General features: G+C 41.1%; 1 protein-coding gene across 30 annotated transcripts in view; it reads right to left on the reverse strand.

The window, feature by feature from the left end:
* CDC14A (cell division cycle 14A) overlaps positions 1-17,309 on the reverse strand; it is a 196,982-nt gene that overhangs the window by 13,413 nt on the left and 166,260 nt on the right. For 18 of the 30 annotated variants that reach the window (XM_081493193.1, XM_081493197.1, XM_081493187.1 and 15 more), the window contains 2 exons: positions 14,913-15,035; positions 13,594-14,202 (listed from right to left, as the gene is read on the reverse strand). In XM_081493193.1, coding sequence (XP_081349319.1) covers positions 13,680-14,202; positions 14,913-15,035 — 646 coding nt within the window. In that variant the 3' untranslated portion in view covers positions 13,594-13,679. Of the gene's footprint in view, positions 1-13,593; positions 14,203-14,912; positions 15,036-17,309 lie in introns of those variants that run through there. The other 12 variants (XM_081493185.1, XM_081493178.1, XM_081493199.1 and 9 more) reach the window with 1 other exon arrangement.

A 17,309-nucleotide genomic window follows, 5' to 3' on the forward strand; every position in this document is an offset into this window, starting at 1 on the left:
TCTTTGTAGCTGCAAAAATGCCACATATGCAGGCTATACATTGGCCAGTGTTTTCTTGGCAATATTTTAACTTTCACTTTTGTTCTAACTAGAAAAGTTATTCATGTTATCACTAACAGAAATTATAAAGCTCCTGTGATTGCTTGAAAATTTACAACAAAGTTGTTTTTGCAAGTACCTTAAAATTTTATCAACTCTCAATAAATAGAGATACAGCAAATGAACAGATGCTAGACAAGTGACCTTTGTGAAACTAACTTTCTTCCAGGGCAAAGTGTTTCATACATGCATCAATATACAGGGAGAAAATATGTCTATACGTATATTTACATGATTTATGGAATCATGGTATACACTGAACTGAAAAATGGAAACATTTTCTAGAATATTAAGGATTTCAGTCATTCATGTGAAGTATATATTCATTAGTCTTCTGTCATGCTGGTTAATTCATTCAACAATGACTGAACATCAGTAGTATGAATATATTAGGTACTGTGGGATAAAAATATGATACCAAAGTTCTCAAAACCAAACATATTCCATGGTTTCTTTATATGGTGTAAATAAAGTTAAAACAAATAAGAGATCTGTAAAACAGGTTTAGCACAGTATTCTGACATCAATGTTTTGTAACAAATTAACTCCTCTTCATTTTCAGTCTAAAACGAAAATTTTAATGGAAGTGGACTTAGGGAAGGAAGAGAACGGTTAAAATCTACATGACCTATTCACTTGAAAAAAGTATAACTAGTATTTCAAGGCCTTTTAACTGGGGGGACAATAGTGACAATAACATTTAGATTTCAAGCACCACATGTTTATATGATGGGGTTGTATTCAGGGTATCTGGTTCATTTGTTTTCTAAATGTACATGTATCCTAAAGCCATTAACGTTCCAGAAAACACAATAGCCAGTTATTAGCATTTTTAATTTTTACAGTAAAAATGTAAATGCATCATGTACTGTATAAACAATATCATTATTGATTTTATTATTCAAAAGACAGACTAATTGAAGTACAGCTAACTGGAATTCCTGATAAATTAGATATGCTACAGGTCAATTATTCTGTAAAAGATACTTATTGAGTACTTTCTACATACTAGGCACAATTCTAAACATCTTATGTGTGTTAGCTCATTAAATGCTCTGAACAGCTCATTTTAGAGATGGGGGAACTGAGGAACAAACAGTAAAGCAACTTGCCTAAGATCATGCAACTAGGAAGGAATCTGAACTCCAGCAGTCTGGCTACAGGAGAAGGAAATGGCAACCCACTCCAGTACTCTTGCCTGGAGAATCCCAGGGACAGGGGAGCCTGGTGGGCTGCCGCCTGTGGGGTCGCACAGAGTCGGACACGACTGAAGCAACTTAGCAGCAGCAGCAGCAGCAGCAGTCTGGCTACAAAGCCCAAAGTCTTAGCCTCCACAATATAATGCCTCAAGACACTTCAAGCATTCATCCTGTGATTCAGTCCTTATCAACTGAACATTCTCTATCACCTGACACAGACAAATAATGAGTAGGGTATGAGCCTGAGTAAGCAAAGAAATATTAACAGACAAGAGAGAATTTACTGTTTATTACTGTAAATAAGATTTTTAAATGATTTTCCATAGGACTGAACCCAAAAGAATTCTCAGTAATAGTCCATAAAGAAATTTTCTTTATTAGAACGCCCATGTTTAAATATTCTGATTAAAGTTTTAATTCAGCCTTGCCAATTTTTATCATTACCATAAGGATACCTAATGAATCTGAAATACAAAAGCAACAAAAAATCCTCAGCAAAGACAAAGATATGATTACAAAGGAAGGGAGACCTGAGGTGTAAATATTATTTTACAAGGTAGCACTTATTTAAATAACCAAGAGATTTTAATTTCTCAAATAGAAAATTCAAGTTCATGTGCCCATTGAGTTCAATAGGGTTTCGTGAGTTAAGACTAGATCAAGTTTAGCATGATTATATAGTATTTTTACGGTATGAATACCATAAACGAATAATATAGCAATATCCAGCCTGCAAATGAAATAAAAAATTACCTTATATTGCAGTCCCCCCAATTTTTATGTCAAAATATAAGCTTCCGCCAAGAATTCTTGCTCTGAAAGCGGTTGGATTTGACACAAAACACAGTGTTAGGTAAGGAGATCAAGACAATTTGTTCTGTTCTGGAAATGTGCTACCAATCTGTTTTGGCAGATGTAGGCAGTGACTTTAAAGATTTAGCTACTCTGGAGGAGTTTCTTTTTTAAACAGCCCAGTTATCTAATCATGGTAGAAAAATGTCTAATAATTATAGATATAAATACTATACAAATAGTTAACAAATAAAACTATAAATTGACTATCAAAAACAGCAAAACATAACGAATAATTAAAGTTAAGGTCTTTGCCAACAAATCAGTGCAATAATGTCTTAAGGTTCAAACAACTTGGACCAAAGGACCCTATGATCTGGTGTAGGTCAAAATCGTCATGTGTTTTTGCCACACTTACTTCTTCTTTCTTCCATTTCCCCATTTTCCCAAGTCCCTTAAGGAAGAAAAAAATAATCTACTAGTTACCCTGGGTTGAGTTCTAACTACATAGGCAAAAAGCACCTACAAAGGAAAAAAGTGATTTGTTTCACACTTTGCCATACATCTGAAACTAACACAATATTGTATCAATAAATGAACTATACTCAATTTTTAAAAAGTGATTTGTTTTCATGGTATCATTGATAATTAAAAGAAAAAACACATTTGGCAATATGGTAACATATATGTAAGTCTAGTATTTTAAGATTTAGTGAACAAATGAGGAACAAAATAAACACTGGGTAAAAATAAGTTTACCTATAACTGCCTCTATACTCCTGGGCTTTTTATGGCTTTGCAATGGAGTTTCCAGTTGTAGTGCTTGTTAGTACACACAAAATGGATGCATTGATACATGTTTCTACAAATGTGATTTCACACACTAGCAGAAGCACAGCTGAATAATGTTTTATTGGCATCATATTAACACAAAAAGGCTATGCTCTGTGATAAAATCAGCTTTGAAAGAGGTGTAAGCATTTTTCTATAGTGTTCTCTAAGCATGTCAGGGACCCACAGATTTAACAATCTGATTTTGGTTAACTAAAATGCTATATAACTATTCTTTCATCTTCCTACATAACTTTTAATAGATTCTTTATTCTGGAGGAACTTGATACGTGCTCTTCAACAATCATCAAGAGCTCAATTGTTAGGTGACAGATTGTTGACACCCAACTTGACTCAGCCAACCATCACATGAATTTTCAGTTCATCTGAACACCAAAATTATATTGATGCAAGCTTGGTTAAAATGTATTTTCTCTTATTTTAGTAAAGTCACATTTCTAGAAAAGAATAAACTCTCAGATTACTGTGTATTAAAGCTAAAGCTGAAACGTTTGCTTGCTATTAGTGCTTCCTGTGCTTGCAATAATAATGGGCCCCTAATTAGCCCTCTGCTTAACATGTGTGAACCTAGACATGCTAACCAACGTTTAGTTCAACAAATATTTATTAGGCGCTTTCTATACTTCGGAACCTGAGAAAACAAAGATGCCTCTGAGAAGCTTTAAAGCCAGCAGAAGAGAGAGAGAATCATATACAGCTGATTCTCTCTGGAAACCCAGGGCAGGGGCTGGGGGTAGGGGGTTGTAAACAAAATCCTGTAAGAGATGAAAAGGTATTCTGCCTGGATGGGTCACAAATGCCTCATCAAAAAGAAAAACTAGTGAGCCAGGCCAGGAAATATAAACCAAGCAGAAACAGGCGGAAAAGCGGAGTAAACCACCTGTGCTAGGACTCGGCAGGAGGCAGAGCTTGAGTCAGGATGCAGGCTGGAGTTGCTGAAGAAGAGCTAGTGGGGAGGCACGTGGACTGATGGAGAAGGGCCCTGAAGGCAGGCCAGGGGTCCAGATCGGACCCTGTGTGTGAAGTGGAGATACTGAACGATTCTGAACACAGGAATAGTTTGATCAGCTTGTCTCAGAAATCGAGCACAGCAGCAAAATAGAGGAAGGAAATTTAAAGGGCCATTTCAATAGCCCACGGAGACCTCGATGAAGGCAGCAGTGCTAAGAACGGACAACAAAATACAGATATTTCAAAGGGAAAACTGCTAGGACTTAGTGGCTGGATGTGGCAGAGGGAAAGGCAGAAGTAATGTCAAAGACAATTCCAGATTTCTGGCTCGGATGACTGGATATAAAAAGATACAATCAGTTAGCCAGGAAACAAGAGGAGGAGAGGACCAATGAAGGAGCATGTATTCTCCCCCAGTATTGCCCAAGGGAAGGTAGAAAGGTAAGTGCAATGCTCAGGAGACGATTACCCACACAGAGAAGTGGACCAAGGTCAGAGACTGGGGAAAAATCATAAAGGGGCAGGTGGACAAAGACAAACAGGTAACTATCTAATGGGAAGGGGAGGAGAAACAGGAAAATAACATTCCAAAACTCAAAATGGACCAAAATAATAGGAGAAAAGGGTGGTCAGTACTGTCAAATGCTGCACAAAGACTAAGAAGAATGAAAACTGACAAGAGATCATCAGATCTGGTTTAAAGAAGTCAGTGGCAGCCAGTGGGAAAGACTCAGCAGAACGGGTGCGGGTAGGGGGAGGAGGTGCACGTGCCTTTTTTGTCCAAGTCTGTCCATAAAGGAGACACTATGAGAGGTGGCAGAACTGAGGGAAGTAATTGGTAAGACCGGCCTGTACCTATCTGCAGGTGAAGAGACAGGCAAACAGGGTGTAAGAGACTGAAGATGCAAGAGAGCAAGGCTGTGGATAGGCCAGCTCCCAGAAATAGTCTGCAAAGAATAGTTCAGGTTGGTGGAGTTACCAGTGAAAAAGAGTAGAGCTTCTGTTTTTGAAAAGGAATAAAAGGACAAGTCAGATGCAGATATACTTTGAGGCAGTAAAGAGCACAGTTAAGGTGAATTATTCCTGAAAAATTATATGTTCTCAGCCTCTGGAGGTTGGAGGATTTGTGCTGATGAAGAATGTGAAAAAGCTTTGGAGCAGTCAATGACTCACTGGAAAAGACCCTGATGCTGGGAAAGATTGAAGGCAGGAGGAGAAGGGGACGACAGAGAACAAGACAGTTGGATGGCATCACCGGCTCAATGGACATGAGTTTGAGCAAACTCTGGGAAACAAAGAAGGACAAGCAAGCCTGGTGTGCTGCAGTCCATGGGGTCCCAAAGAGTCGGACACAACTTAGTGACAGAACCACAAATGTGGGAAAGAGAATGGAAGCCAAGATAGGCCAAGTAAACTCATCATGAGCACTGAAGGGTCTGGGTAAATTAGAAATTTATTTGAAATGGAATCAATTGACAGTCATGGGATTTTCTCCAACAGAGCTCAGAAGAGACTATAAACAGGAGATGGTTGAACTGATCTAATTTTGGAGGCTAGTAATAAAGTGGCTACAGAAAAAAAGTTCAAGTGGAAAAGAGAATGTTGGAAAAAGGAAGCAGAAATGACTATGTGGGTTACAGAAGGAAGTAAACAGAGAGGGAACAGGCAGGGGTCACAAAGAGGTCATGGGGAGGAGTTAGTGGTAGGGGGGAGTAAATGTTTGAGAGGAGCCTTATAGAATCCAAGATATCAGAAGCAATGCTCTAAGCAGTAAGAAGGTCTATGAAATGGAATTCCAAATGAATAAAAACAAAGATCACAGGAGTTAAGGAAGCAGCTGTGAGACTGAACAAGTCACTGCCTCTTTGAGTCTTGATTTCCTCATCTGTAAATTATGGGTTAAATAAATATGATGATGGGCTTCCCTAATAGCTCAGTTGGTAAAGAATTCGCCTGCAATGCAGGAGACTCCGGTTCGATTCCTGGGTTGGGAAGATGATGTATAAGCATTGCACCTAATACAATGAAGGTACATAGGAGGTAATCAATAAATCACTGATGATGATAAGGATTAGAAAAATGTTACAGCTGTCATGAATGCTGGCAGAAGCTTGGTAGCTAAAGATTAAAGCTGGGGACTTCCCTGATGGTCCACTGGTTAAGACTTTGCCTTCCAGTGCAGGGGTGTGGGTTTGATCCCTGGTCGAGGAGCTAGGATACCACATGCCTTGCAGCCCAAAATCCAAAACATAAAACAGAAACAAGTCAATAGAGATTTTAAAAATGGTCCACATCAAAAAATCTTAAAAAAAAAAAAAAAAAAGTAAAGCCAAACTCCTCCTCAATATGATGGTATTAGGAGGTAGAGATTTGGGGAGGTAATTAGGTCATGAGAACAGAGACTTCATGAATGAGACTGGCGTTCTTATAAAAGGGACTCAGAGAGCTTCGTCACCCTCTTACAGTTAAGCGAGGATACGATGAGGAGATGACAGTCTACAGCCCAAAAGAGAATACTCACCTGAACCTGAACACGCTGGCTCCCAATCTCCGACTTTCAGCCTCCAGAATTGTGAGATATAGACTTGTTTATAGACTGCTAGTCTAGGGTATTTTATTATAGCAGCCGAGCTAACATACTATTTTTTTATATCCTTTCTTTCCATTCTAATGACCTTCAATCAGAAACTGAACCTGAGGATGCCAAAGCCCATACAGATGATGACCTCATTAATATCAGAGAAGGCTGAAGGCTCACAATGGTCTGAAAGAGGGAAGTATCTGCAAATACTGTGTGTACCTAAAAAACATCTATGCACATTTAAAGGCATTATCTGGACCATGCTGACCTCAGAACAAATCAATGCTTTGTCAACTGACATTCCCAAGTCTTCTGGGAAGGGAACAGAAGAATACCAATGCTGAAAGAAAGCCAAAGATGTGGTTCAATACTGAGACCAAGCTCAAGATCTTGACGGTATTAGTATTCCTTGGCTGAAAAACTGCATCAAGTTTAAGGCAATGCCACAGGTGGATGAACCAGAGCCTGTTATACAGAGTGAAGTAAATCAGAAAGAGAAAAACAAATATATATATTAATGCATATGTATGGAATCTAGAAAAATGGTACTAATGAATTGATTTGCAGGGCAGGACTAGAGATGCAGACGTAGAGAATGGACTTGTGGACACAGCAGGGGAAGGAGCAGGTGGGATGAACTGAGAGAAGCAGCACTGACAGATATACACTGCCACGGGTAAAACAGATAGCCAGCAGGAAAGAGCTGTACAGCACAGGGAGCTCAGCTGGGGGCTCTGTGACACCAGAGCAGGGTGGGATAAGGGGGGAGGGGCAGGGAGGCTCAAGAGAGGGGGGATATATGTATACTTACAGCTGATTAACCTTGTTGTACAGCAGAAACTAACACAACATTGTAAAGCAATCATCCTCTAATTTAAAATTTTTTTAAAAGACTGAGTTAGGAAAACTATTGGCAAGGCTAACCCAACAAAGAAGATGAGAAAGCAACAGAATAGAGAAGACTGGGAAAATTCCAAGAGACAGTGAATGACCATGACATAATCTGAAGCCTCACTAAGAGACTAATCTTAAAATGTTTGAAGATCAATATACAAGTAAATAACAAAGCTTAGGATAAGCTACTTAATAAAAATTTTAAAAGTCACAAAAAAGATTTTAATAGGCGAAACCCAAAGCAGCTTTCAAAAGAATCTTATTATAGGACTACTTATCTTACTTATGTTTATATATTCTAGAGGTCAATACAATAAAAGCTTGTAATAAAAGGCTGTTCTCACAAAGCAAAAATTAATGTAACCCCTGACACCGAAGTGATAAAAAAAAATTTGTTGCCAACATGAATATATATACATATTTTTATAACAAAACACATTATTTTACAACTCCTCATGCTAAAATGTTATACAAAAATGTTTCCTAAAGACCATAATTTTTCCTCAGGTAGTTAAGTATCCATTTATAAAAATAAATATACCATTTAAAAGTCATAATAAAAATATGTGAGAGCTGTTGGCCATATATTATTTAATGCTTCTGTACTATTATGGGCACTGAAATGCAGGTCATTATTGAAAAGCATAGAATATACCCAAGGACAATTGTTGAAGTATGGACTGGGGACAGTAGACAGGGCTCAAACTGGGCTCCTGCCTTCAGGGTTTCTACCAAGAGCTCCCGTCCCCATGATTGCCAGGATTATCTTCATCAAATCAGATCTGATCAAATCAGTCCTGCTAACACAGTTCTAGTAGCTCAAACTGCATCTCCTAGTTGGGCTTCAGCTTACTTTTCCAGCCTGATTTTAGGTTACCACCTAAAGCTTCAGCTGCACTGGAACACTCATTGCTCTTAAAAAAAATTATAGCTACAATTATTGAGCACTATCTATATGCACTGTGTAAACTACTTCAGATGACTTATCTCAATTAATGATCACAAGCACTCTATTACAAAGATTATCATTACCCCATTAGTTTTAAGGCCTCACAGGCACACAAACCCCTTTCAAAACATAGTCATATGTCTATAAAATTTACAAAAATAGTTTGTACTCTTTATCTTTAATAGGTCCCACCAAATTGTTTAAGTTTTAGGAGGCACAAAACCTAGTTATGCTCCTGATTATTATTATTCCCATTTACTGAGGCTCAGAGAGGTTAAGTAACTTGCCAAAGTACTTGCCAGAAGGAAATGGTAGAGACAGGATTCGAACCCAGGTCTACTTGTCTTTTTGGACTCCCTTGGTGGCTCAGACGGTAAAGCGTCTGCCTACAATGTGGGAAACCTGGGTTCGATCCCTGGGTCGGGAGGATCCCCTAGAGAAGGAAATGGCAACCCACTCCAGTACTCTTGCCTGGAAAATCCCATAGACAGAGGATCCTGGTAGACCACAGTCCATGGGGTTGCAAAGAGTCGGACACGACTGAGCGATATTACTATAACTACTTGTCTTTAGAACCTAAGAACTACAGTACTAAGGTTCTACCTCTGTTCTTGTAACTCCCATTGCCTGAAATGACCATTCCTCCTCTTCATATTTTCATCACTAGATTCCTAGAAGGCTCCTATTCATCCTCCAAAGCCCAACTAAAATGTTACCCCTTCTTCACAGCATTTCCTAACCCTTCTTGAAAAAAAGAGACATCCTTTAGATATCCCTCTATTTTAAACACCTATCACGGTATATATATGATATGAAATAACCAAAAGAAAATGTTTTTGGAGTCAAAGTGATCCAGGTGCAAATTATGGCTCTGCAACATATTTGTGGTACAACCTAGGGCAAAATATTTAAACTCTCAAACCCTCAAGGTATTTATCTTTAAAATGGAAGCAATAATTCTTAACACATTCATTTAAATATCCAAACATCCATAATATTCAGGAAGTATTTGATGAGCGCCTACTATAAGCAAGGCACAGAGCATAAAAGAGTGAAAAACAGAGATACCGTCCCTGCTCTCACAAAGTTTACAGTATAGTGGAGGATACAGATAAGTGGACAGATGATTAAAATGCAAAGTGAGAGTCTGAGTATCACAATCGAGACCAAGGCAGGGTGTACAAGGGCTTATGGGGGAAGCACGGTGACCTAACCTAGACTTGCAGGTTCAGGCAAGGACAAGGCAGATGACTAGCAATTCAGTGGTAAGTCTCTTAAAAATAACAGAGCAATATTCAAGACAGATACCTCAAGTAATTTAAATTTAATAAAATACTTCCACCCCACCCACACCATAATCACACGTCCTTCAACTCTTTAAAGATTTGAAAACTCCTCTGAATGTCTGGGAGGGAAAACTGATTTTGTACAGTAAGTAGGTCAACCAAAATGAAACTTGGTGCATTGTGCTGGTCAGTAGAAACCTCAAGATGAACAGAACAGGCCAAATAAATAAAAATAAAATCTGCTTCTCAGAATTCTGTCACAACCATAAGGATTCCTTAACATTTGTTCTTGTTTTCTGTGTTAAAGCATTTAATGACAGAACAAGGAAATCATTTCCACGTTTTTCTGGGGGCTGAACTGCTGCACAAAGTGAGAAGCAATTGCAGCTTTCAAGAGAGATGCTAATTGCAGCTTTTAAAATATTAGACGCCCTCTAAATACCCGGCAACCCCCGTTCCCTAGGAGTTTCTGGGTCTTTCTTAAAGGTGGGGGAAGGATAGTGCAATCAAGGCTTCATTTCCTACCTGAGGATTTAAAAACATTTTTTTTGCTGAGTGATATAGTCCTATGTCTCACATCTTCAGAAGCACTGGAAAGAAAGACCATCTTATTTAGACAAGAAACTTGTAACAATTGCAAAAGCTGCATTGAAGCGATAAAGGAAAAACACTCAACCTCCTAGTTTATTCTGCATAAAATGGGGATTTCCATCTTAATTTAGACTTTCTGCCAGCGAGCCAGCAGGGGTAGGGCTTGGAGCCCTCCCTCTCACAGAGGTTTTCTAGGCAAAGATGAAGGAAGGAAAATTGGCTATAAGACGCCTGCTGTTCTACTTCCTGGGAGGGTGAGAGGAAGGAAAACATTGTCCTGCTGGCAATTCTATTTATAAATGCTTTTCTTTACAACAAGGTGACAAATTTAAGAAGGAGAAAAGGGAAGAGTAGCAGCTGCCCACACAGAGTATTACTTTAAATTTCATTATTGGAAAATCACTCTATTCAGGCCAGGAGAGGGATGAGGCACAGGAGGAGAGGTGAAGAAAAATAACAAAATATGGAATGAAGCCAAAATTAAGTTATATAGGCAGAGTGGCTAGAGGGACCAACATGGAAGCTAAGCAGTCCCCACACTGCCAATAGAAAAGAGGAAAACTGAGATCCAGAACAAGTAGAATGTTATTCTCATCAAACTACCAATGCTTGTATTGGTAGGTATTCAGCTACCTACAAATTAGGTATTCCTAATTGAATACCAAACTGAATACCAAGCTAAGTATTCAACTACAAATGTGGATTACAGTTAAGTCCCCTACATACGAATCTTCAAGTTTCGAATTTTCAAAGACGCAAACGTGCATTCACATGTCCCATCACGTAAGTTAGTTCACATGTCTGGCACATATTGTCCCATGCATGCATCTTCTACAAGGGGTTGTACTTTCATGTACTTTACTAACAGGACTGTATAGGGTACAGTAGTACAGTATCTTTATTTCAAGCCCAGGATGTCCAGAAGCAAGCATAAAAGCAGCGGCGATGTAGCTAGTACTGCTAAGAAGCACCAGGACTTGGAGGCCCAGAAAAAGGACAAAGAGAGACAAGAGGAAGAAGTAACTGAAAAACCGGAGAGATTCACAATGCAGGAAATGGCAAGATTTTCTTTGAGGAGGCACTGTTAGTTTTTGAGGCCAGGACCCAACCTACAACAGTACAGGAAGATTGCATCAGCCCTTCAGAATGCAATCGAGTGCTACCGTATCATCTATGACAAGACAAAAAGATCTACTACATAGACATCACTGGATTGTTTTTTTCAAGAGGGTAGACAGAATTGAATCCAACAAAGAAACAGAACCTGTGCCATCAACGTAAAGGTATGAGTGAAATTGTATCTTGCCCTCTGTCTTCTATTGCCGAGTATCTTTTGAGTCTACCATCTCCCATCTCCTCTCCCTCCAGTCAGTAATTCTTCTTGCCTGTTTACTTGATGCCAGTATACCAGCTGTACCGTACTGCTGTACTTACTGTACTACTGTACTTGTCAAGATATGGTGCTGTAAAATTGAAAATGTTTTCTTTATCTTTTGTGTTTCTTATGTTTGTGTGAAAAGTATTATAAACCTATTACAGTACAGTACTATATAGCTGATTGCATTATTAATAGTTGGGTACCTAAGCTAACTTGGTTGTACTTAGGAACAAACTGGACTTGTGAACACACTCTCAGAAGGAACTAGTTCTTATGTAGGGGACTTACTGTACACGAAACCTTTAGCCACAAAATCTGCAAGATATTCATGTAATTATCTACATGTGTAACACTTTTTCTGAAAATGGAAAGATTCATACTCTGGTCTAAAAAAGAGGCTGACCCACAATCAGTATATGAAAATATCAACTGAAAAACTCCTGCTCTGAAGTACATGACTTGTAAACCTAGTTATGAATATGTAAATACACTTCATTTTCCATCTAATCCCAGTTACTAGGATTTAAGTTTTATTGATACATGTGTACCTATAACTTAGTGGGATTAGAGTCAAATTAAGGGATAGGGTCGGCTGAGGCTATAATCTACATAGGAATCTAAAGTTGAAAAACATCATTGGGAATAAAATCAGACGGGGGGAATCATATGTGCCAGGAAGGACTGTGGGTGGACAGAGCGGGGAAAAAAACTTTGAAAAGAGGCCTGAGTCAGGGATGGGAGTAGTAATGAGTCCAACACACACACATGTACACACATATGAGTATGCACACACACTGCATCTTCACATTAGACAAGTGGTTGCTAAACTGCCATTTAAGGAAAGTGGGTTCTCTTAGCTAATACCGTGGGGTATGGGTCTTCACAAAAGTCCCTGACGCGCTCACTGCCACCCGCGTGTCTCCTCCTCCTCCCTCCCCTGCAAAGATCCACCTCCCCCAGGATAATGTCGCTTCAGTCATGTCAGATTCTTTGAGACCCCATGGACTGTAGTCCGTGCCAGGCTCCTCAGTCCATGGGATTCTCCAGGCAACAATACTGGAGTGGGTTGCCACGCCCTCCTCCAGGAGATCTTCCTGACCCAGGGATCCAGCCCATGTCTCTTATGTCTCCTGCATTGGCAGGTGGGATCTTTACCACTAACGCCACCTAAGAACCCCTCTCCTAGGATAATAAAGCCTGAGGAAGTGTCTGAAGAACAGTGAGCATTAGGGGCACTGGACCACAGCCCTCCCAGAACACTAGGGGCTTGCTTGTGCCTGAGTCGAGGCAAGGTCGCATTCTAACATTGATTGGCACTGCCTTGTGTGGGATCTATTTCTCCTTCCCATCTTGTCCTCGTTCTCTCGAATCAAAACTCACATTCCCATAGATCTCAATTCCCTTTGAAGCAATCAACATATGTGATTAAAGTGACTCTTGACAGAGGGGTGAACCAACAAAATTTTACCCTAACAAGGATTACTGGTTAAAAAGTGGGCTTGGGGACCAAAATGAAGAACTCATGGGTAAAATGTGAATGGAGATCCTCATCCTATCTCTAGAAGAGTGAGAGCTCATTTTAAACATCTTCCTGTTACCCTGCCTTCCCCTCTCCTACATCCCAGGTACCTACCCATAAGCCTTCCTTATCAACACTCTCCATTTGCCATTTAATCAATTCTGGGTCAGTTTCCTGCCAGAAGGTGACACAGTCAAGGGCTTAAATGGTTATTTCCGAGAAGACGCTGTTCATCAGCACCTTCCATGTTTAAATACTCCAAACTCATTGATAGACAATGTAAAAAAAGCCAGGATACCGCCACAACCACAGCAGATGCTGCCTGTCATACGACTCAGCCCCTGACCTTGCACCCTATACTCAGAGTGATTGGAGAATTACACTGAAAAGTAACTGAAGTCAACAGTGTCCACGACGAAGGGAATGAAAGCTGCTTCCTTTCCTAGAGATATCACTTACAAAGGAGAGGGAAGAGGAGAAGAAAAAGAAGGAGGAAAGAAAACCAGGTTGAAACTTGGCATTTACTTAAAGAGGAGCCAGTGGAATGTGCATGCAGAGACAGTTTCACCACACAGAGGGAGGCATGGATCAGAAGGCTTCCTTGGCACTGTTAAATTTCTTAGGTGGCTGCCTTGGCTGGGAGGGCAAGGCACAAAAGTTGAGCTCAGGGTTCTGAGGGCCAAGAGGAGGTGTCTGCGAACTTGCGGTCCCAGCCAAGGCACAGAAGTCACGTTCAGGGTTCTGAGGGCCAAGAGGTGGTGTCTGTGAACTTACGGGGATTGATCGGCTCAGGAATCTCGCTGAGGAGGATGAAAGGCCAGTGTAGGAGGGCCGCAAGGCGGTGGAGTGCTCCTCGGTGGTCTTAGCGCCGTGGGGGCCCGGCTGACTGCTTGGGGCACTCCCACTGCTGCTGCTACTTCGGCTGTACTGGTTGTTGTTGAGCTCGGGGTAATTTCTGGCAGGCGGCTGGGAGCTGCCATTCAAGAGGTTGGTGAACGGGTTGGCGATGAAACCCATCTTGGAGGGTGATGCGGTCTTTTTGTTCTCTGGATCATCGGCTGCAGCATTCAGGTTCCCTAGAGAACTGGCTAGCCGGGAGTTTATGGAAAAGCTGAATGAAAAACACAAGTGGGGGCGGGGGAGGGGGTGGGACATAGACAGCCATGTATACTCATGCAGAGCTCATGTTTCTAAAACACTTAATCAGGACATTTGGGGAAGGTGATGCAGACAGTTCGGATCAATGCAAATGGTGACAGAATAGTTCTTGGTGATCTTATAATATGTGGCCTTTAGTTATACGTGGCAACTTCCTCTGTCAAAATCAGTTAAGAATCTAGACCAGACTCACTTTGACCAGAGATCCTGAAATAGAATATGTGGGGGTTCTCTTTGCCCTGAGGCAGGAAGTAAATGAATAGGACTGTGTAAGGGGGAGCACAGAGCAGCCCTAAGTACAAGATGTAACTTCTATTAATATATATTCAATCCTATGACTACATCAAACGTCTCTGCCCAGTTTACTTCTGCCCCTGTGCATCAGAGAGGAGACAACAATATCATATAATATCAGTTTGTGCAACTGAACACCGTCCCCAGGATCATGGTAGGCCTGCTGTGGAAGGGCAGGTTGTACAGCATTCCCTCCATGGCCTTGTCCCCACAATTCAAGACAGGAACAGAAGCCTAAGGGTTCACAGAGCCTTTGGTGGTTCCCCCCCACCCTCCCGTCCCCACCTCTGACAAACTTCAGACAAACTTGCAGTTGCTGGTGCCTTCCCTTTCCTCATGCAGTGCCTCGGGAGAAGAGAGAAAAATTACCTTCTTACATTGGCGCCTGAGGATACAGAGCCTCTGTTTATCCTCTTGGCCGTCACAGAAGGGGACAAAGCCACTTTCGAAGTCTTCAAAGTAGATGTAGATCCTTGTGGGGAAGAACTCAATCTTTGTGGGGGAAAATGGGCAAAGAATCACACAATAACTGTGTTATTGTAACATTCAGCCATCAACTAGGACAAAGTAAACCAACAGATGTTAAAGAGATCGGGTCAGGTCCTAATAACAGCAGCCAGCACTGACGCAGCCCTCACTCTGTGCTGGGCGCTCATCTAAGACCTTACAGGCATTAACTCAGCTCATCCTCACAACAACCCTATGAGGGAGCAAAGACAGCACTTTGCAAGTCAGGAAACGGAGGAGCAAAAGCTCCTCATTCAAAGCCTCTCAGCGAATAAGAAGAGGCAGAGCTGGGATTTAAATGAAGGCCCCAAAGTCCCGTGGTAACCATGATCCTGCCATCCTTGTTCACTTCCTTCCCTTGGACTGGCGTTCATCCCTCCCGAGTCCTTAGATTCTACTTCTCTATATTTTAAATCTCTCCTCTCCTTTCCAGTCTGCAGCTGCCCGGGGTAAGCATCATTATTTCTTATCCTTACTCCTAATAGCCCCTTTTAATCTTGTTCCTTGAAACTCACATTCTGAATAGCCTCTAGCAAAATCTAAGATATCTACTCATGTCACTTCACTATTTAAACCATTTAATCTTTCCTCAGTGCCCAGAAAGGCTAAACTTCTTGGCTTGGCTTATAAAACCCTCTGAAATCTGGTATTTTCCAATTCTCCACACTTTCCCACCAATTCCTCTACTCCAGATACATAAAATGCCCTGAGATACCTGGACGGATGACATCAATACCCCTGTTCAGTTTACATACACTATTTTCCCTGCCCTTACCTCACACCCACACACACTTTTCTCTTCCACCACCATCTGACTCACTCCTATTGCTTGTGTGTGTTGTGTGTTAGTAGCTCAGTTGTGTCCGACTCTTTGCGACCCCATGAACTGTAGCCCACCAGGCTTCTCTGTCCATAGAATTCTCCAGGCAAGAATACTGGAGTGGATTGCCATTCCCTTCTCCAGAGGATCTTCCTGACCCAGGGATCGAACCCTGGTCTCCTGCATTGCAGGCGGATTCTTTACCATTTGAGCTACAGGGAAGTCCCTTTCATAATAGTCCAATCAGCTGCTACCTCTTACAGCAAGCCTTCACTGAATTCCCAGGTGGGGTCAGCATGCAGTTTCATCATATATTCTCACAGTAAACCATAGCTCTTATACCATCTTGAATTGTTTGATACTGTCTACTTTCCTCAACATAAGCTCCATCAGGAGCAAAGAATTTTCTCTCACTTCAATTCCCAGTGACTAGTACAGTGCCAGACTCAGAGCAGGTGCTCAGTAAGTGTTTGCTGAGTGAACAAAGAGGGAAAATTGACTCACATCTGGACAGTCAATGCCCAGTCATGGTTTTAATACCAAATCTGTTTTGTCCTGGACAGATATTTTAATGAAGAGGGACCCTTTTTCCTATCTGCTACAGAAAAGCTGCTTTACTTGTAGACTCGTCCTTTCATCATCTTCCCTCCAAACAGGACCATACAATATTGTTCGCCTCTAAATTAAGGACAGAAGAAGTTGAACAGGGAAGCAGCTCCAGCTTCTGGATAAGAATGGGTCATCTCAGAACTGCCTCCAGTAACCAACCCTAAACCTAGAGCTGAATGAGAACAGAGATGAGGAGTGTATTAGCTTTTTCCCCATCTGTTGATGACAGTTTTGGTCAAATATTTCTACCACCCTCACCAAGGCCTGCGCTCGATCCTAATACCACTGAGACCACCAAGAAGTGTTCGGGGAACATTTCTCCAAAGAAAAACACTAACGTTTCCTCCTCTAATGGAGAATCGGGAAGGAAATAAAACTAGAAAACAAAGGAAGGGAACAGACACATGCAAAAATAGGAGGAAAGAAGAACAGAAATGTCAAAAATTCAAGGCAAAATCTATCACAGGCTTGAAACGCATGTTGCAGAGCAACTCTGGTTTACTGAGAGACTCCACCATGTTCTGGGCACACAGGGTACACTGGCATCACTGCCACAGCCATGCAGCCTTGCGGGCATTTCAGGAAAACAAAACTCTTGCTCATGGTGAGCATTAACTATAAAGCCTACTATAAAAATCTGGAACAGAAACAAAGGAATTTTAAAAGTGGTGTGCAGCTTATTTTCATGGGCTTAAAGTTGGGAAATGTATCTAAAGGGTCATAATCTAGTAATAGTCCAAGGTCTCTGCCATGGCCATGGCTCTCAGTGGCCTAGATCCCTCCCAGTGGCAATGTGTATGTGCTCAGTCATGTCTGACTGTAGCCAGCAG

This window comes from Giraffa tippelskirchi, chromosome 5 (genome assembly GCF_054371585.1).
Source record: "Giraffa tippelskirchi isolate mGirTip1 chromosome 5, T2T-mGirTip1v1.2.pri, whole genome shotgun sequence".
NCBI classification, from domain to species: domain Eukaryota; kingdom Metazoa; phylum Chordata; class Mammalia; order Artiodactyla; family Giraffidae; genus Giraffa; species Giraffa tippelskirchi.